This window comes from Echiichthys vipera, assembly GCF_963691815.1.
Source record: "Echiichthys vipera genome assembly, chromosome: 10".
Taxonomy (NCBI): domain Eukaryota; kingdom Metazoa; phylum Chordata; class Actinopteri; order Perciformes; family Trachinidae; genus Echiichthys; species Echiichthys vipera.
In genome coordinates, this window is record NC_139835.1 from 26,919,666 (window position 1) to 26,941,740 (window position 22,075).

General features: G+C 41.0%; 3 protein-coding genes across 3 annotated transcripts in view; all 3 read right to left on the reverse strand.

Annotated features, from left to right (window-relative positions):
* Positions 1-1,397: 1,397 nt before the first annotated feature.
* Positions 1,398-2,840, reverse strand: gja3 (gap junction protein, alpha 3; the record flags this gene model as incomplete). Its single annotated transcript, XM_083921929.1, has 1 exon — positions 1,398-2,840. The coding sequence occupies one exon, from the start codon at positions 2,838-2,840 to the stop codon at positions 1,398-1,400; it is 1,443 nt and encodes a 480-aa protein (XP_083778055.1).
* A 6,686-nt stretch (positions 2,841-9,526) lies between these two features.
* On the reverse strand, positions 9,527-13,169 carry gjb8 (gap junction protein beta 8). Its single transcript, XM_083921154.1, has 2 exons — positions 13,038-13,169; positions 9,527-11,298 (listed from the first exon to the last, which is right to left on the reverse strand). Exon 2 carries the CDS (start codon positions 11,263-11,265, stop codon positions 10,474-10,476), a length of 792 nt encoding a protein of 263 aa, XP_083777280.1. The 5' UTR covers positions 11,266-11,298; positions 13,038-13,169; the 3' UTR covers positions 9,527-10,473.
* Positions 13,170-14,596: 1,427 nt separating this feature from the next.
* Positions 14,597-22,075, reverse strand: part of cryl1 (crystallin, lambda 1) — a 31,375-nt gene continuing 23,896 nt past the window's right edge. The window contains exons 7-9 of the mRNA XM_083921181.1: positions 21,855-21,963; positions 17,332-17,441; positions 14,597-15,108 (exon numbers count right to left, since the gene is read on the reverse strand). Coding sequence (XP_083777307.1) covers positions 15,004-15,108; positions 17,332-17,441; positions 21,855-21,963 — 324 coding nt within the window. The 3' untranslated portion in view covers positions 14,597-15,003. The remainder of the gene's footprint in view (positions 15,109-17,331; positions 17,442-21,854; positions 21,964-22,075) is intronic.

Consider the following 22,075-nt stretch of genomic DNA (forward strand, 5'->3'; position numbering starts at 1 on the left):
GGCTGCCGTGTATTTGCATCATATCGCTAGGAATCTTTGAAGGCATTATCTTGTCATGTTCATGGAGAGCATTTTTCTTTTCAGGTATTTTGACTGAAGGTGACGCAGACAGAGGCAGGCGTTAGGGACTCTGCTCCGATTTTCCTCTTGTGTAAACCGACAGCAGGGTGGGAACATTTTGATCTACGTATTATTGACAATGTAGTGCTCTTAGAGACCCAGGTGCATTCTGGGTGTACAGAGATGACTTCTACCAGCAGTACTGACCCATATCTCGTCCACACAGACACAATGTCTGTTTATTTTGAGGACTCTGGGAATAGTCCATTCCTATCCATCTCAATTACAAAATTTCTTGTCTGCAGTAATCGCTGCAGTGGATCATGGGTAAAAACCAAGCTAGCCAGCTTTGCCATGTGAATTTGACAGTGAATCGGTGAGTTGTAGGGCTGCACGTGCTGGCATGCACAACTACAGGGAACACAACACATGTAATGTTTGTTGATGAAATGTCTTCCTGGTTGAATTCTGTTCAACACAGCAGGTGTTTGTTTGGTAAACTTCAGGAAGTAAGACAGCAAATGACCTTCCAGGTCAAAGGACTAACACTGGAACAAGCTGTTGACATGTAGTGCATCATGCAATGCAACACGCGGTGCAACACGCGGTGCAACACGCGGTGCAACACGCGGTGCAACACGCGGTGCACGTTTGTGCTGCTGATTTAACTGTGAATCCAGATAAAACTGAACAGGATATATGAGTGAATTGTCTGGGTACATATCGAATAACTGATCTGTACAACAATGCCAGCTACCTGTGTGTGCTTCCTCCGGATACAATAAAAAAAATAAAATAAAATTCAGTCATTGTTTTTGACAAATGATCGTTTTCATTTGGAATAATTAGTCCTTTAGGCTCAACAAAAAGAAGAAACACCATGAGATCTCCCCCCCCAAACCAAACACGTTGGCGAGATGTGTCCACTTTGATGCAAAATTATGACATCACAATGTCCTTTGCTCCATCCATCGCTGTGAGCAGAGCTTCATAGCACTGCATGATCACATGTCGTGTTGGTAAAATTAAGACCATCAAAAAAACAAAAACAACCTGTCTCGACTACTCTGCAACTCACCGATTGCACTAAATCAACGACTGCTGCTGATCAAGTCATTTCACATTTGCCTGAAACTTTTCTGCTTTCCTGTCTCTTGTCACCTTGCCTTCTTTTGTTTTGTTTTTAATTTTTTTGTTGTTTTTGTGTGTGTGTTTTTTTTTGCTTTATGCATGTGTGAGATTTTTTTTGTCAAAGAATCACTGTGTTTAGAGGTGGGGTTTGGGTAAGCGGGGTGTTGGTCGGGGAGGGTCTAGGGACATGAAAGGGCTGAAGAGGTTTAGACTGCCAGGTCACTCGGCCTGGCCCTGATGCTGCTGCTCTTGCTGGCCCGACTGAGCCGCCGAGGGTCTGTGCTGACCGTTACCGGAGGCTCGTGCATCTCCACTGTGGTGGTGGTGACGTGGCCTTCCTCCGGCTCGCTCTTCCCCCCGCTCCAGCTGCCTGCGTTGGACGCAGTGCCATGGCTGCTGCTGCTGGAGGCAGCAGTGGCAGTTGAGTTGGTGATGTTGGTGTTGCTGGTGGTGTTGCTGGTTGGAGGGAGCAGGGCAGCATCGACAGGCTGCTGCTGCTGCTGCTGCTGCTGCTCTTTGTCAGTGCTGGTGGAGGAGGAGGATGGGGAGGGGGAGGTGGCCTTCATCTCCCGAGTCTGCTGCTCGGTGGCCAGGTTGGCCCAGTTCTGCTGCGTGGCCAGCCTGTGGTTGTTGTTGTTGCTGATGTAGTAGTGGGAAGAGGGGGAGGGCTGGTGGAGGGACTCCTCCTGCTGGAGTTCATCCATCTTGAACTCTGCTGCTGAGGGTACTGCTGCCGGCCCTATGGGCGGCAGGAACGCCCCGCTGCCTGCCGTCACATCCGTGTAGTTGGGAGGGTAGCTGAGGCTGGATGGGGCAGTTCTTGAGGCTGAGGCCAAACACTCAGGCTCTGCAATGTTGACGCGGCGCAGCGACTCGTGGTCGGGGGCAAACTCATTTGTCATGCCCTGTTTAACTTTCTTCCATCCAAGGTGATAGATCTCTAACAAATTCAGCAAAAGAGACACGCAAGCCACCACAAGCATAAATATAATAAAAATAGTCTTTTCAGTGGGCCTCGATATGAAGCAGTCAACAGTGTTGGGGCAGGGCCAACGTGCACACTTGTACAGGGGCCTCAGCTGGAAGCCATAGAGGAAATACTGGCCCAAAATGAATCCCACTTCAAAAAGGGTCTTGAAAATAATGTTGAACACATAGGTACGCAGCAATGCGCCTCTGATACGGATTTTGCCATGCTCGTCCCTGATTGGCGGCTTCTCCTTCTTGCCACCTCCTCCTCCTCCTCCTCCAGCATCTCCACCGTTTCTATAAAGGAGTGCTTTCTCCTCTTGAAACCTGGTTGCTTTGCGCATCTCCTCCTCCTTCTCTTTCCGCTTCTCCTCCATGCGGACGATGTGAAGCACGTGGCCCAGGTAGATGAGAGTTGGCGTGGACACAAAGATGATCTGCAGCACCCAGAAGCGGATGTGCGAAATTGGGAAGGCCTCATCGTAGCAGACGTTCTCGCAACCGGGCTGTTGGGTGTTGCAGGTGAAGTCGGACTGTTCATCGCCCCAGACCTCTTCGGCCGCGGCCCCCAACACCAGGATCCTGAAGATGAAGAGGACAGTCAGCCAGACCTTCCCGATGACCGTTGAGTGCTCCTGAGCGTTCTCCAACAGCCGCCCCAGAAAGCTCCAGTCGCCCATGCTTCAAGATTTCTAGCCTATGGAGAAAGTACAGGCTGGAGTGGACAGAGAAGAGAGGGAACGGCAAAAATAAAAACAGAGGGAGAAAGTTAAAGAAATGCGTATGAATCTGTACTCAATTGGTCTGAACGTATGGTCATGTAAGTCCTTACCCCGAGGTTAAACACTCCACACGTACGAACACACAAGAAGACACAAGGACACAGAGCAGAGTGGAGGTGTCGACTAGACTCCGACATATTTCGCTTTTTCATAAAACGCTTTACAGAACAAGGCCTTTATCCTAAAACTGCCACGTAGGCGTCGGATATCAACAACACATCGGGAACACAGCATTCGCTTCAAACACAGGCGCTTTTTAGCAGCTCGTATACTGTATAGGCCACCTGTTTGACTGAACCCTGGTTCACTCTCCCTTTCTCTCTTCTCTCTCTCTCTCTCTCTCTCGCTCTCTCTCTCTCTCTCTCTCTGTCAGGCCTGTCTCTCTCTCTCACCTGCTCGCTCCACTGCTCAGCAGGCATGTGCTGAGATCAACATTATAATGTTCGAAAACAGCATTTAGCAGAGATGAGGCTCTGGTGTGGCACACGCACACGCACACACACACACACACACACACACACACACACACACACACACACACACACACACACACACACACACACACACACACACACACACACACACACACACACACACACACAGAAACAAATACTCATATACACACATACACATACACATACACGCCACCCTCCCTTCCTCGCTCTCTCCCTGTCAACTGTAACACTAAAGCCACAGTGATCCAATAGAAAGTTTTTTTTTACTGTAATTATAAAAAATAAAATAAAATAATAACAGTAAAAAATAATCCGTCTTTACATTTTTAAAAACTCTAAAAGGTGATATTTTAAATTTGAATAAACTCGCTGTTTTCTTTATCAATAAATCGCTCAATTATTTTCTTTTATTAATCCAATTATTCAGTTGGTAAAATGTCTAATATGACTTGTTTTGTTCAAACAGTCCCAAATATATTTAAGAACAATCAGCATGTTCCTCACATTTGAAGGATGTTTGGCTATTTTGATACATTACTTAATTGATTAATCGATTATACAAAGTGCTGTCAAATAATTTTTTAATGATTGACTAAACTAAGTTACAAACAGATTTCTATTAATAGATATTTTCTGCCCTTTAATGGGACTGACGGAGGTGATAAATGTCTTTTGATCAAGGGGACGCCTGTTTATCTTTACACCTTTTAGACAGTGTGATGCACGTGGAACATGCAGCAAATCCAACACACGGAGCAGAGGAGAAACTTACTAAAATATTCTTGTGTTAAAGGTAATAAATCCATCGACTAGGGCTCACAATATGTATGACACCTGGAAGAGAAGAAAAACATTAGTCAAACGATAATCCTTGTTCTTTGTTTGAGACTTTGAATGAAGTTAACAAATCAAAGCACATAAAAAGGTCTGTGCATGTTTTGATCACTCATTCAAATGTATCCAGATTACAGTGATCACACTTTGAGTTGTCGTGAAAAATATAAAATAGTGTTTGAAACAAAGTTTGCACTTGAAATATCTGATGTAAATTTTGTTAAAACTGCAGAAATTAAACCCAGAGTGAGTCAGGAAGTTGTGTACAGTTTGAGCTTGTGGTGACTTAATATTTATATATACAAACTTTGGATGAAAGTCTCTGTTTCAAAGGTATTTGTGGCATTCCTGTCGGCTGCTGATGAATGTAACAGCCAGAGCCAGGTTCAAATACAAAGCCATACCTGCTCAGGCTGACAATACAGACTGTGCCAGAGTCCCCAGACTCTCTTTAAGCTTTGTCCAGCTTTTGTCTCACTCTTCTTGTTTAGTGAAACTGAAGCAACTCTTTAATTACCTCATAACATTCTTCATTCACTTGATCTCAACTTAACTCCCACTGAAGCACATGGACATATTCACAGCCGCGTTCATCCGTCATACCTTTAGACCGGAGATGTCATACTTAAATACGAAAAGCAAATCCATCCGCCGTCACTGGTGCCATCATTTGAGTGCGATGAAAACCGTGTAGACCTCCCGCGGCTGCAGCGACCCTACCCTCTGCCTCCCTGATCCCAAACCTGCAACCTGTCGCCTCTGTCAGCTCAACAAACTCTTACTTTAAAAAGGAATGATGCCTCTCAAACTCATCCATGCACAAACGTCTCTCTGGCTCTCTGTCTGCCTGTCCCGGGCCCGTTAACTTGCGCAAGTAAAAGTTTTTTTCCTTTTGTTGTTAGTTTTTGGAGGCGGCTTGGAGTCGGAGATGGGGCTCGGTTAAACGGAGCTGCCTCCCGTTTCCAGCCATGTCTGGACTGTCACATTGTGTGACCATGCATGAGTGAATCCACAGAGTCATCAGCCTGTCCGGTGTCACACCACGCCCCTGCCAACCTCCCCAAAAACCTGTGCGCAAAAGTCGCCGAAAGTGCGCTCCAAAACCTGCGCGCAATGTGCCCAAAGCCTGAACATGCTCTGAACTTTCTTTCTGAAGGACTTTGTTGCAGTTTGTTGACGTATTAGAGTGAAATGTTTTTACAGATATCTCTTTGTATCACTCCATAAATCAGAAAATACCGCCAATAGCCTTTAAGAAATCAATTTTCTCCATGTTTTTAGGAATAAAATGTTGTATAAATCAGGGTATGAGTGACACATGAACAACCCCCTCTGTAAAAACCTTAAGGAAATAGAGAGGAAAATAACTGGAAAGTGTGATTTACAGTGTGTAAGTGCTGTTGAAGTAAGGCTTTCTCTCTCTGAATATGAAACAAACTAATTAGGAAGGAAACCTGTTAAACCCCAGCAACAGTCAAGCTACAATTATATAAAAAAAAATAGGAAAAGCTACCATAATTCAAAAGAAAAAGCAAAATTAAATTAAATTAAATTGTCATAAAGTCACATACATACAGTAAATATGCATACATATGTGATATCTTCTGATTAAAAGGAGCAAAGTGACTAAATGAGCACACTGCTCTAAGAGCTGATTAATATTTGAGGCTATAACCCAGAAAAAATAAGATAAACTGAACAAAAAACAATGAATCACGATGTTCTGTTTTTACTGATTTACTGACTTCAAGGATCAAAGTGCGAGTGATAAAAACATCTCAGGTACAAAACAATCACAAACATTTTAATATCATCATTTCATGCTCGTTAGTGTGTCGTCTGCTGTTAAACGCTGGCTGCTAAACTTAAAATGTAGAAGAAATATAGAAAAATATTAAAATATCGGGTCTGGAATAACCAGGTTCCCTTAAAAATACACTGTTGCTGTCACAAATGTCATTTGGCTGCTACAGGAAGCAAGAGGTCAAAGGTCAATGCAGAGCAGGCGTACAAAACGACTTTTATTAAATATGCTTTTACATAGTAAATCTGCATGATGATCAAGCATTGTCACTCACTGTCTGTGATCAAGCGTCTTCTGGATCTTTGGTCAAACGTAATGTCAACGTTAATGCTGTAGCTCACTTATGTAATGTGAGTAAATGACTTTTCTCTTTATAGTTCATCCTCTCAAATAGACTTTTCCAATCTTTACCAATCACTATTCTCTGTTCACATAAGTTGATTTCTCTCATTTATTTTTAACAACACAGATGGGACTAATCCAACTCAGCTATTCCTGGACGGGGAGAGAGAGAGGACAAAGACATTTCTGCGTTGAGTTCGGCCCCGTATAGTTCCTGGTGTTGAGAGGACGAGCGGTGATTAGTGTGGAGGCTAAAATAAGGCACATGCTGAAAGCTGATACAGCCAGCTGGGGTCAGTACACGCTGCACCAATAACAACACAAGTCCAAATAACACAGGGCGACCAACAGGTCCGGGGCGGAACAGGACGACAGCAAGAGAGTTAGCGTAACGTAAACTACTAAAGGCTCCAGGGAAATTTAATAAGGGTTATATTCAAAGTTCATTCACATAGGAGGCTCCTCACTTACTTTACTGGTGCCAAATTATATATTTTCACCACTGAGAGACAGTCAGAGTCAAGAGGTATGGCTGGGAGACTGTTTAAAGTGCACACAGAAACATATAAGGTGCAAACTGGCACCAAAAATGGTTCTTTGGAGCAATGAACCATTTTAGAAAGAGGTTCTTTAGGGAACCATTTCTGCAAATGGGTATTTAAAGAACCTCTTAAAGAAACGCTGGTTCTTCTCAAAAAGAACCGTAGAAAACAAGAAAATAGGTTCTTAGAGGAACCGTTTTCTATAAAGTTCTTTGTGGACCCAACTCTTATAAATGGTTCTTCAGTATTTCTTCAGAATAAATGGTTCTTCAGTATTTCTTCAGAATAAATGGTTCTTCAATATTTCTTCAGAATAAATGGTTCTTTGAGCGTCTGTAGAACCAATAAGTCTTTTGAAGAACCACTGAAGAACTGTTATTTTTCTCTGTGCGACCTTAAAGAAATGTTTACAAAGTACCATGTGACATAATTAACGGGAGACACTATAAGTGAATGGGGTCAAATCAAATTAACTAATAAATATCACCATTAAATTTCCCCCGGTTGATGACAGACATTAATACAAATCATTTTTTGCATTACACGTTTTCTGAATTGTTATGTTTAAATATGCAAATTAGCCTTTATCTCATGAAATACGTGCTAATTTAAATACATTTCCAGAACATAAATGTGAATATTGTGTGAAGCCAGGTTCAAAATTCTTGTTTCATTATGTTGACGTATCAAAGTCAAAGGTGTTTACAGATATCTCTTTTTATCACTCCATAAATGAGAAAATACTGGCAACAAAAAACATATTTCTCCATGTTTTAAGGGATAAAATGTGCTGTAAATCAGGCTGTGACTGACACATGAACACCCCCCTCTGTAAAAACATTTAGGATATAGAGAGAAATGAAACTGGGAGGTTTGGTGTCTGTAAGTGCTCCTGAAGTGGAGATTTCTGACTCAATGTGAGAAAAACTAATTTTGATAAAATGGCCTTTTAACGTATTTAACGTATATTGTCAAATTCATAAATTTTGCAACGCTCTACAGGTGAATAGGATAAAAACATGTTAACTAACAGATATCACCAAGAAACTTCCCCAGTTGATTACTGACATTAAGACAACTGTTTTTTATATTACAGGTTTCCTAAAATGTTATGTTTAAATATGCAAATGAGACATTTAATGCTAACTTTTGGTGAATTTAAGAGAAATCTACAGACAAAAACAGACAAAGTAAAGTAAAATAAACACAAGTCTGAAAGAAAACGTGTTAAGGAAGAAAAATAGACCAAAATCTCAAAATCGACACAACAAAACATGTTTTTGCCTTCAGTGTCTCCCCTTAATCATCACTTTTTTAAACTTCATGACCAAGAACACCAGAGCATGTTGACATAACCAACCCCCCAAAAACATACTGATTTTTTATTTATTCATATGTTGATCGTATTTTCTGCACGTGTTGTCTTGTTGCTTTGTCTTGTGTTAAGTTTAATAGAGGACCACAATGAAAATACGCCTTCAGGCTTCGTTGTGTTTTTATCGTTTTTAACGTAAGTAACAAACCAGTGGATGTTAATTTCCCCATCCCTTGGAGAAACGTGATGGACATTTTTCACTATTTTAAAGACTAAACCATAAATCTAGAACATAATTGGCAGTTAAATCATTTCTAAATCAGTATTTCAAGCAATTCACACTCTATTAAGATCTTTTGGGCGCTCGCTGCAGGATAAAAACATTTCGTACAGTCCAAACACACGTATTTTTTCAGATTTTTTATCGTGCACGTGTGAAAATACGCAACACACTCAGTGTATTTCAGCTCATTTCACACTTAAAAGACCTTCAGTTCAAGTAAAAGACAAAAGACTGAACAGCAAAGAGCATTAAATCTATTAACATTGCATCATGTTATATAAAATCTTTATCAGCGTGATCTTGTGCAACAAACTTCTCAGTAATTATAAACACACACACAAAAATGAAAAAGCATTATTTATATAAAGTTATTAAACTATTCTCAAGCTACAGTCACTCGATTTAATACAGCAGGATCATAAAAACTTTTTATCAATGAAAACATTTAAAATCAAACGTCAGCTTCTTGTAAACTAGACACTAAAAGCATAAATCACAAAGGCACTTGGACCTTTTCTTGTTCTGCTTCACCTCTCGTAACTTCATTTGTTCTCCTTCAACACTAAATAAATCCTTCGGGGCTCTTTTGAGGGAAGGTGTTTGTGCTCTTGGGGGGGAATCCACTGAAAGAACCACTAGATGTCAGCGTCGACTCATTCTTCTCCTGTTCAAAACATTCAAGCGACTTCAAACTGTGCACAATAAATTAAAAAAAGACTTCCATCGAACTCTCGAGCGTCGTCTGAGGGTGAAAAGTAAGGTGACACGGATGCAAAGATACTGATACGTATGGGAAACACTCACCGTCTGCTTTAAAGATTTTAAATTAGGACTTTTATGGCGGTGTATTGCTGCCACTGTGAAAAGTTTGGTTATAACAAGGTGTTCTTCACGTTGTAGCGATTATATATATGATAACTAATAACTTTTCATGTTATAACAACACACTGTTTATGCTGTCACGTGATAAATTATGTTGTTTTGATGTGAAACGCGGGTTTAAATGAGGAGTGAGTGCAGAGAATGGCTCATTTACTTCAATTTGTTTGCAACTGGAGCTTCAGTGGACACTTAATTAAATGAATATACCTATATTTGTTTAATTATGGTCTTATTCCGCGCCACCTTTGCTCAATAACGGCAGAATCTCACCGTGTCTCCACTCGAGCATGAAGAACCAATCAAATCGCGTAAATGAGCCACACTCAGTGATACTTAGTAGTTTCTGCAAACCAAAGAAACTTATTTTAACAAATTAAGTCATTCCTTTAATAAAACTAAGCCTGTTTGATGCCTGATCTTATAGTTTTTGTTTGAATTCACGTCGTCAATGTTTAAAACTGCGACCGCGGAGCATGAAAGCATTCAACACATCTGTGGTTTGCAGAAACGTACAATGCAAACGTTTCATTCTGGCGACTGAGTTGTCTCTGCACGCCGTTTCCTCATTTAAACACGTTGTGATAATTTATCACTTTATAACAAGTAATAAGTTTGTATGTTGTAGTATCGTGAAAATATCTTGTTAAAGCGTGAACATTAGGACGTGACACTGATTCGTCTTTCTTTTTCTGGCGGTGGCAGCAATACGCTTCCGTACTGTCGTAGGATCCACAAATTAGGTCTGGAGAACCGCGGACTGCCTTTAGTGGCAGATTTTGAGGCCATGTGTAGGAATACAGAGCAAATATGCAGATGATACAGTGATTTCCCTACACGTGAACGTAGAAGGTCGGCCACCCCGGCAACATACGCTGCTGTCTAAAATAATCTCTATTGTGGTTGTTTTCATTTCCCACAGTCTCAAAAATCCTCTTCAGAAGATCAACCTTCCCGTGAGACAACTCTGGTAACAACCAAACTGTAGACACAAACTGTGACCATGATCGGTGGTGGGGTTTACAGTTTATGCTCGACTTCTTCTCTGGTACCGCCCGCACCACTGCCGGCTGTCCTTCAACACGTCTTGTTGCTGCTCATGTCTGTGCTGGAGGACAACAGCATCTCGTTCTTCTTGTTCTGCAGATGGCTGTTATCCCGCTTCACGCTGTCTTTGTAAGGGAGTTTCCTCTTGCCCGAGCACCTCAGGAGCGCCTTGCCGATGAGGTAGCACAGCTCGGCCACGTTCAGCACCATGCAGATGGCCGACGAAGACACCATGAAGATGGTGAAGACGGTCTTCTCTGTTGGCCTGGAGATGAAGCAATCCACCTTGTTGGGGCAAGGCCACTGCTCGCACTTCACGAGCCGGGGCATCTGGAAGCCGTCGTAGACGAAGTACAGCGCGTACATGAACCCGCCCTCGAAGATGAGGCGAAAGAACAAGCTGCAGGTGTAGGTCCACCACAGCGGGCCCGTGATTGGCAGACGCCTCCTCTTCAGTGTCTCCAGGTCGGTATCCGTCATCTTCTCGGTGCCGTTGGAGGCCAGCATGGTCCGTTTGTCCCCACGTTTCCTGTAGGCGACGTGCATGGCCACGAGCAAGGCCGGCGTGGACACAAAGATCAGCTGCAGGCACCACAGGCGGATGTGCGACACGGGAAAGAAGTGGTCGTAGCAGACGTTTTTGCAGCCGGGCTGCTGCGTGTTGCACGTGAAGTCCGACTGCTCATCCCCCCAGACGCTCTCTGCAGCCAGAACCAGTATGGTGATGCGGAAGATGAAAAGGACGGAAAGCCAAATCTTTCCTAGACTGGTGGAGTGTTTGTTGACGCCGCCCAGCTGGGCATAGAGAGCCCCCCAACTCATTGTGGCGACGAGGACTCTGGGAGCTCAGGCAACCTGCAGAAAGAAAGAATTCAGCAGACGGTTAACAGTCTAGATGGAAAACCCAGAATTCAATGTGCTGATGCACATTTGAGTGTCTGAAGGTACAGCGTTGTACCTGTTTCACCGCCCTCGAAAGTGATTTGAGAGGACTTCAAATCACTTTTAGGGGCAGGGATGAAAAACACTGAAACCCTGGGACACACTATGATCGATGCAGGACCAAAAGGGGCAGAGCGCAATAATCTAATAGACATTTTGGTACCATTTAGGGCATTAAAGAGATAGTTTAGACTTTATGAAGAGGGGTTGTGAGGCCCTTATCCATAGTCAGTGTTAAACCTATAGTAGAAGGCGGTCGGCACGTCCCCAGTTTGGAGAAGCAGACAGGAGAACAGACACAGAAGCTCAGAAATGAGCTGCGGTGGACGAGGGCAGCAGCTTAACGCATTTTATTTTAGACACCTAAAAGAAAGGAGTTTAAGTGTACCTTAGAAGTATAAGCATAAAAAGATTTCACTGCTTTACCTAGTGTTGGACAGCCCTGTGTAGGTTCACGCATGGTTCCTTCCTTCCTGACGTTACGCTGAAGCTGTTATCTACTCTCGCGTCAAACCACCGGACTCCACTGATAAAAACAGTGATTTTACCTCGCAGAACAGGGGAGTCGCTGCCTCCATTGGTATGTTAGTTTGCGTTATTGTGTGAGTTTGGAGTTTTTAAAGGGTTAGAAACTAAGAAAACTTACAAACTAACGAACAGATCGAGGCAGCGGTAGACTAGCAGCTCCTGTGTTCTGTGAGGTAAAATTAAGTGTTTTTGTCTGGTGGCTTCGATGAGAGCGTAGATAACAGCTTCAGTTCCCCTCGTGTAAACTTTAACAGAGCTACACGGGTCTTTTTACGGTGTGTGGCTGTTGCCCCCGTCCACAACAGCACACTGCTTAACTTCCACGCTTGTTTCAAACTACTTCATACAGCCACACTTAAAAAAGACCCGGAATATCCCTTTAACATGAAACTCAGCATTAAAGCATTACATTTAACAGGTCTAGTGTCCTTTCTGCATTTTAAAGCTTGGGATCAATAAAGTATTTCTATTATTCTATTCTTTAATTTTAAAGATAATACAGACAAGATGAAAAAGTTATAAAAGTGACATAGTTAACTTCAGGCTCCCACCACTAATAATATTTGATTATTTATTATTTAAGTATTAATATCTAATTTCAAAGGCACATTACTTTTCTATCACGGTACTGTTCATGGCAGTGATTTATTTGAATGTAAATACGTGAGAATGATGAAATATTGGTGTGAAATTAAGATTATAGAGCATCTTTTTAACTTTACATGGAAACACTATAATATTACCCTTAAAAATAAATACAATATGTGAAGAGATTTATTTATTTTTAAGGACTTTTATAAAAGAAAGTCTAAATAAAAGCAGTGGCCTTAATTCTCTTTGCATTTGACTGTTAAATTTCGTTATTATATTTCCAAAACGACACAATTAATGTTATTTTATCTTCAAAATACAACATACTATATTTAGAAATAGGGAATTATTGGATAAATAATGATAAATATTAGGATTACACATGCATTAGAGGAAAAGCTATTAAGGTAATTAGGCAGCTGTTAGTATTAATTTTATATATATTAAGTAGTAGAGTTGTTGTTGTTCACTATTTTAAGAAATTAGGACAAAGAGCAACGAGTTCACAAATCATGAACATTATAAGAACTCACCTGTCGCTATGGAGATTATCCCAAAGACTCAATAACTTTCCATGAAGATGAAAAAAAACAGTTAATCCTTTATTATTTATGGGGAGAAGATGTTTTTTCCTCAGAGTTTAGCTCATTTGTTTGGGGACAGAGTTTGTCTGGCCGGTCCTGCAGCTGTGTGAGTGTGAGACGCACCTGAGACTCCTCAGGGCTTTCATCGCGCTCCTGCAGACCGGAAGGGGAGGAGCCTGGGACAGAGTGGGCGGGGCCACTGTAGACACATACCTATACACACACATTTCATCAAACCTCTTATTTATATATATTATACTGTATATGGCATTTAAACCTGTTTTTAGTTGTATATATTAGACTATTCATATTATATTTAGAACCAGACACAATAATTGATTGAATGAATGAACAAATTAATTAATTTATTTTTGGTTTTACATCAGATTTTAAATAAAATGACACAATTTCCAGCAAAAAAGAGGATCGGGCTGAAGCAGCTTGCTTTTATTAGCCCATCCTAACATCTCAGCTCTAACTGTTTGAACACAACATATTAACTTAGTTTACATAAATGATTATAAGTATATTTACTTATACTTAAATAAATTAAATAATTTACTTACTTTATATACATTTAAACATATTATACATATAAACATATATATATATACACACATATACATACACACACATACATACACATACATACACACACACATATTTAACCTCATTTTTTATCATCACTGTTTATAACCTATACTATACTGTGTAGATTAAATGTGTTTATATTTTTTCATATTGAACCTTTTTAGGCACAATATTTAATATATGTATATTTTCTAAACACACACACACACACACACACACACACACACACACACACACACACACACACACACACACACACACACACACACACATACACACTATATAATGTGTTTATTTATGTTATTTTATATATTTTTTTAACTTTAACCCATTTTTTGTGCAGGCAGTTATACACATACTTGTATGAACCTCTTATAAACTTATAAACATGTTCTTATTTTCTGTTTTTCATATTTCACCTTTTTCAGAGTATTAGATACATGTATATATTTATTATATGTGTAAATATATACAAATATAACAAACCTTTTTTAAAAAAACACAATATTTAATATATGTATGCGCACACACAATGTATCATGTCTATAATTCATATATACTTATATTGTATATAACCAACTGTATGCTGTACACACACACACACACACACACACACACACACACACACACACACACACACACACAGCTCTTATTTTTCAGATATACTTGTATCTGACCCATAAACATGATTTTATTTCTGTGTTTAACCGTCACATTTGAAAGATGCAGGTCTCAGTAAGATCATGCGGTGGTCTCTGTGGCCTGATATCTTTAAATCTGAGCAGAAACGTCTCAGAGAATGTAAACAGAACTCGTGACACGTTTCCATTTGTTGCTTTCAGGACCAATTAATGTAACGCACATCAGTTTGTTCTGCTCGACGGATCAGAGACCACATCAGTGCTCAGATAGATGATTTCATACTTTTATTTTTATTTATGAATAGGATCAAACATGTTATTATATATATAAAAAAGATATATCTTTTTAAAATTATACATAATATAAATGTATGATTCCATTGTTTATTAATCATCATTTCACAGAATTAATTTACCTGGAGGCAATTGTGTGATGTGTAGTTTAATCCAGTCTGTTCATTTCCACAATGTACGTCTTGAGATCAGATAAAAAGCATATATCGTAGATAAAAGGCACTTTGAAAGCACAAATGGCTCAAAGTCACTCCCAAGATTTAATTCTTATCATTTAAATTGTTATTAAATCAGATGTCTGTCCGCTTAAATCCTATCTACCACATTTCATAGAACTGTTTTAAGTCATAATCAGACGTTCTCTTGACTTTGTCCCCTTCATGCTGAACTTAGTGCTCTTTCTTCAGCTTGGCCAGACCCATGAGGAGCTGGTCCCTCCTCTCCATCCGGGCCGAAAGATGCTGCTGGTCGCTGGGAATCAGCTCGCACATCTCCTGTGGAGATGTAAAGAGCAAAGACTGGAAGGCTTTCAGGTGACCATGGGAAAACAGAGCATGAGAATATAAACGGTTATATATTTCAAAAGTATGCAACAGTTTTTTTTGTTTTTAACCAGAAACTGATCCTGGGTAATATTACACACCAGATAACATGTTTAGTTCGAGCTGACCAACAGGCGGTGCAAAGACGTAAAGGTTGATTCCCATGGTACCTCTGCATTAGTCATGTGTTTTAGTAAAAACACAGTTGGTCATGCTTGTGTAAAGTCATGCGACTTCCAGGCGACATCCACAAGATTTCATTGTAAAACGACGTTTCAAACAAAATCGATCTCTGTCCACACAAGCACTTTAGCTCTCTGTCCATTAATAATGGAAAATAATAACGTTATTTATACAGCACCTTTGAAAACAAGTGTTTACAAAGTGCTTTAACAGGCAGAGCGACGACAAAAGCACATATAAATCCATACATACAGTACATAAATACACGTCGACAGGGCGAGATAAACAGTAGGACGCTTTAACAGAAAGTAAAAACGACAAATGAACAACAACAAAAAATGAAATTAACAATGACAAAGTAAGGGAACAGCAAAAAGATCTTAAAATAGAAACTAAACAAGTAAATAAAAGGACACGCCGTAAAAAAACACTTATCACGTGACCATTTGCACATACTGGTCACTCTGTGGTTGGGATGCTTTCACAGTAAGGCTAGATGTGCTAACTTTGGTTTGTTTTGTCCTCGTGGGGAAGCTCATTACAGGCAGAGAGTAGAGAGAGGCGTAACAAGGGCTGCATTGCAGAGAACATGAGGGACAGATCTGGAAAAAATTGAGCGTAGTGTTCGTTCAGCCCAGCTACGCCAGTGGATCTCACACCAGCCCAATCAGCTGATGGATCAGCTTGATTCCCTTCTATGCACTTGATTGGCACTTGCTCTTACAGGGCGCCTTATTTAAGCCGCTCTAGCCCGCCTACCCTTGCTGCTTCCTCTGCAAGCTGCTTTGCAAACCTGCCTCCACAACAGCTCCTCCTTTAATGTCGTGTCTGACAGTCATTTGTGGTTGTCACTGATGCCGACACTGTTCTGTAACCTATGGGTGCCATGCTGCTGCTGCTGCTGCTGCTCTCTCTGCCTTAGGCTTTCCATCTATGCACGTGGAAGAAGAACAGAGCCATACAGCCGCAAACTGCTACAAATGAATGTAAAAGTTGTCTTTTCTCCAGACAGAATTGTATATAATGAGAAAAATATCAATCTGTGTGTGTGTGTCATCACGGCATAATGTGGTCCTGGAGACACCTACTGTAGCAGGAACTACCACAAAGGCAGTTTTGAATATTTAGTGGACTGATTTTGTCACCGCGGTAATGTTGCAACCGTGTGAGTTCAAAAATGAAGGCTGGGTTCAAATATGGGTGTGGTCCGAGCAAAGGGTGCTAAAAGTTGGGGGTTAGATTACAGAAAGAGGCCGATGCCCCACTACGTTATGCCCCTGGCTGGATGTGGCTGTTGGGATCTCATCCCAATACGGTCACGCTCGAGCTAAAGGCAACATTGCATGCGGCTGGACAGCAGATAAAATATCTTGCAGCAGTGGTTTGAGATGTTTACTGAGTGATTTCATACTTTATTTTTTCTGGAATGACTGACTCTAGGGTTGCTGCTGTGAGTCCAAGTTGACTACAGCCGCTGGAGAGAGCAACACAGTTTGAAGAGCCACGTTTCAAACCTAAAGGAAAGCCGAAGCTGTCGTCGTACTTTCAGCCACAGTAGTGTGAACCTGTGACTTGCAGGCAATATCCAGTGAATGTCGTCGGTTTCTAAGTGAGGCAAAAAGCACCAGAAAACAAGATTGACTGCTACTGCTCTCTAAACTAGTTGACCTCAAACTATTTATTGCACCGGCTCAGGGTTTCTTCACACAGTGACCTTCTGTGGCTAACATTTGAACAGCCTGTGATAGCATGTGACTAAGTAATGCTTAGGAGAGAGCCATTTGGCGCCGGGGTGAGAAGGAACTCTTGACTTTCAGTCATGCAGAACTAAAGACACCATCAACAAAACATTCTCTTCATTCAAATCAGCGAGAAGAAATTATCAAATCAGGCAACAATAACCGTTTTGATTAAATGCCTTTGATCGGGACGAATGAATACTGTTACGTTTTTAAACACACGGTTGGCTTCTGTGAAGTTCATCGTACTTACATTTTTGATGCTCTTGGCTCCCTCACCGCCGCAGAAGTCTGGCACAGGCCCAAAGGAGTTCAGGACCCTCGTTATGCCTTCTCCGTACCGTTTCATATAGTCTTCCAATCCTGTGGGAGGACAGCTGATCAGGGGGAGAACATCGGCAAAACAGCACAAATCCCACAGCAGTTGGTTCATATCATAGCATTTGCTTCATAGCTCCAAACACTGGCACAACATCTCTTAAAGGTCCCATATTCTGCTCATTTTTGGGATCATACTCGTGTTTTGGGTTTCTACTAGAACACGTTAACATGCTTTAATGTTTAAAAACCACATTATTTTTCTCATCCTGTCTGAAACGCTCCGTTTTAGTGCCTGTCTCTTTAAGACCCCCTCCTCAAAAAACACCCCAGTGTGCTCTGATTGGTCAGCGTTTTTGGGTCTTTCGCATCTGTGCACTGTCATTGCAGCCAGGGAACGACTAACGGCACTTTCATGGTATGGTTGTGACATCACAACCGTCCAGAAGTCCTGACGGCTCGTTTAAATGCACAGTTTCTGAATACGGGCTTGTCATTAGGTTGACTACTCAGTCGACTAAGATTTCTTTAGTCAATTAGTCTTTTTTTTTTGCTTTTTTCATCCTGAATGAAACTTATGAGCACATCTCTGCCTCACTATCAATTGAAAGTGGTGCTTTTGTGTGACTCTTTGTGGAGAAACTAATTTTTAAGTGTGAAAACACAGAATAGAAGTTTTGATTTAAAGTGACAAAAAGATGTTTTATGCGATTCTGACTTGTTTTGATTGACGTTGTGCTTTTCCGGGCTACATGTAAGAGATGTGACGGCTTCTCTGATGCTTGTGTGAATTTTGGATACATTATATATTTCTTAATCCTCGTTTTGCACCTTCAGATGCCGGGGATGCCCAGAACGTCTTTCTCTGTGTGCCTCTGCAGAACTACATTAAAACCGCTGCTTTACACCGAATTGAAAATATGAAAGAGCAGCAACAGAAGAACCGTTTCCACCAACTGTGATTGCATTTGTTGTGTTTCAAAGCTTCACTACTGCGTATATTAAGTAGTTGTCCAGGATTTTTTTTAAAGTCTTCTTATACAATGAACAAAAGATAAAGCTGTAATTCATTTCATTCATTTCCTGCATCAAATCACCTGTAGACCAGCCTCAGTGTTCGTTCCTCAGACTCCACAGAGAACCACTGTTAATTAATTACATTTTACGGTTCTGGGTGTCGTCGGTCACTCTGAAATGAGAACACCTCCTTGCTCGCATGTTGAATGCTTAACAAATAAGTGTCAGGTCCTTCTTTGAGGCTCTGTTTACCTTCCAGCGTGTTTCCTTGGAGTTATTTCTCTCATTACTCTCGTCGTTTAGCCCTTAATGATTTATTTGTGCTGTAGGAAACAGGCACTTTGGCTGATGAATGAATCATGTGATGCCCAACTAAACTGTTAAAGATTAATAATTGAGGGCTCTGGATTTCCGCTACTTAATGAGCGACACAGACAAAAAAGCAACGTCTGCTGTTGGAGCCTTGTTGTATTCACTCAGCTGCAAATTACCCGCAATTAATTTAAAAACATTTTTTGATAGTGAACAAGAGTTATGTCAATAGTCCTGCATCTTATAGATGATCTAATCCCTCTGTAGAGCTGCCCCATTTAACTATTTATGCTTCTACAAATGAAGTTTCTATAAACCTGAGTGTTTTCTCCAGTGCCGATCTTCAGCGCTGCTCTTCTTTAAAAGATAAAGAAACAGCTCAAATTGCAGTGGCACCTTTATATAAATTATAAAATTTGTAGCCATAAAAACACCATCAGTGGTTTGTCTTGCCGTATCATAGCTGCTATTACTGCTACTCATCATTGATCATGTTTGTTATAATTATTATCATTCATATTCTGTCACCTTAGATGTGCGTGTTCCTGCTGTTCTGCTGTGTAGACTGCCATAACATGTGGGTCATGTTCACATTACTATAGATATTGTTATAAATACTATTACTCGCTGGCTGCTTGCATCTCTGGAAGTGTGTCTGTCTCTCTGTCTTGTGTCTGTCTTCGTCTTTCTCTCTCTCTCTCTCTCTCTCCTTCTCTTCCTCCCCAACCGGTGCAGACAGATGTGCGTCCTCCACAGAGCTGGGTCTGTCTGACGTTCCTGCCTGTTAAAGGGAAGGTTTTCGTTGCCACCGTACTCTACGAGGGAATTGCTGGGTCTTTACCTACTCTGTAAAGTGTCCTGAGATAACTTTTGTTATGATTTGGCACTATAAATAAAATTGAATTGAATTGAATTGAATATAATCATCCTTCTGCACAAATCTAAATGTCTGTGGTTCAAATAAGCGGTTGTGTCTCTGCTAACGATCTATGAGGCAACGCGTGTCCCCCGTTAACAACCAATGCCTGGACAAAACCTGTCATAAAGAGGGTCAGCTGTGAGGTTTGTTGACATTCTTGTGATAAGAAACGCTGCAGGTGAGGAGCACTAGATCTTTGAAGAGATAAAAAGCAAGCGTGGAGCAATCTGAAGGAACAGAATGATGTGCCAAAACTATCTGTTGTACAGCTGATGGCGTAAACCAACAAATGTTCATAACTTCCCTTTAAGAGTCGGTTTTCTCCTTTTAAAAAAAGGGATAATGCTCTCCTGCAGGACAGGTACTCTCTGGTTTTACAAAAGCAAAGGCATTCAGGCAGAGCAGAAGGAGAGACAGAGAGCCTGAGTGCTCCAGTATCTGATGGGATTGATTTAAGGACGGGAAGTAACAACAGGAGTAGCAATCTTTGGTGAACATGATCATGCTACTGTTTCCTGAGCAGAGAAAAAAACAGCTCGCTGCGGACTGTAACTACAGGTAGAGTTGGCAACTGGTGCGAAGGCCGCGATGTGGGCTCTGTGAGTTTTGGATTACTGGTGTGAGGGAGTGCATTCATCGCTACCCATCAAAAGACGGCTTTGTTCTGCCAAAGCGTCCTTTTTTTTCTGTGTGAGTGAGTGTGTACACAGTCAAGGTTTCTCTCTGGGTTTCACACTCCCCTTTGATATTCTCCATCTCCCTGAGGGTTCACTCACACTCTCTCTCTCTCTCTCTCTCTCTCTCTCTCTCACACACACAGTATGGTACAGGACATGCATGTTGTGCTGAGACATGTGAGCTATGTCACTGTTGACTCTCACATTTTCGATATCATTAAAGGCCTACTGTTCTCAGTCAAAACTCTATTTTTACTCTTTTTGTTTAACTAATAACTTGAATTTTTTGACTGAAGTATTTATTTTCCACATTACAAATCTTGTTTTGTGCTGGAATAGAAACTGAACAGTTGTAACTGTGTTAAATAAATGACTACTTATACTTTTCCTCAATCATTTTAAGTATCTATTCTCAGTCTTTTGTGCAGATGAGATTGAATACATTTTAGTTTAAAAGGCTTTTATATCATTCTCTATCGTCCCAGCAGTGTTCATTATGTATTAACATTAAAACATCGATATTTTGGTCGAAGTGTGAATGTTTAAGCGCCAAAATTATGATTTCCCAACCTTCTTAAAACTATATTCCACATGACATTGCTGCATAAATCCTCATCCATACTTATTAGTCAGTAACTTAGAGCGAAGTCAGCACGCCCTCCCATTTGGAGAAGCAGACAAGAGTACCAGCATGGAAGCTAAGCGATGTACTGCTGTGGACGCCATGTTAGTCGGGATCCGGAAAAAAACGAAACAAAAAACTATTACGCAAACTTTAGTTCACCAAAGTCACAGGATAACACAAACAAACTAACAGATCGAGGCAACAGTAAACAAGCAACCCCCCGTGTTCTGTGAGGTGAAATTGCAGATTTTCTCAGTGGAGTCTGGTGGCTTTGAAGAGAGCCGAACGGCTGTGGACGGGGGCAGCAATATCAGTTCAAGTGTACGCTATTATTAAGTATATTTTAACCCCTTCACCTTGCTGTCGGACAGCTCTTTCTGACGGGGAACTGAAGCTGTGATATCCATCGATCCATTGGCCAAACCTCACAGAACGTGGGAGATTATGATCTTACGTGACGTTATTTTCAAACTTAGCACCGCTAAAAACTGACTCAACTAGTGCTAGTGTACAAAATTCATAACCTTATTTATTCGCTCACTGAGGTAACCTATGTCCCTGCTTTTTGCTGAGGCTGAGTGGGCGTTTGAAAACCCTGGAAAAGATCGCAGACGGAGTTGGTCTCAAAGTAAAACCTGCACTAAAAAAAAAGATCGTGACTGAACAATAACTACCACTTAGTTTGATAACATACATACATTCCATGCAGGTATCTTGAAACTCCAGTGATTTTTACTGTAGCTAAATGTAAAATCACAAACCCGTAATACTTTTGATGAAAAACCTAATCAACTGCATTGTGTCCATTTTTCCTTTACCCATGCTTCTATTTCAAGAGGTATGTTCTTTCTTTTGGCGGTGACCTTCTGTTTACGTGAGCAAAAACACATCCAGAGAGGGAACATTACCTGCAGGTGCATTAAGGTGTATTGTTTCCATGGGACCTATGAAGGCGTAACGCATTCCTAGCCCCTCTGACATCACCAGGTCGATGTCCTTGACAGAGATAACGCCATCCTGATGGAGTAAGAGAGACAAAAGAACACTTTATTTACATTGATCTCCCCTTGTGTTCCTTTACGAAGAAGTACATGTATGACTAGATCTTCCTACAGCAGCATTAAAGACA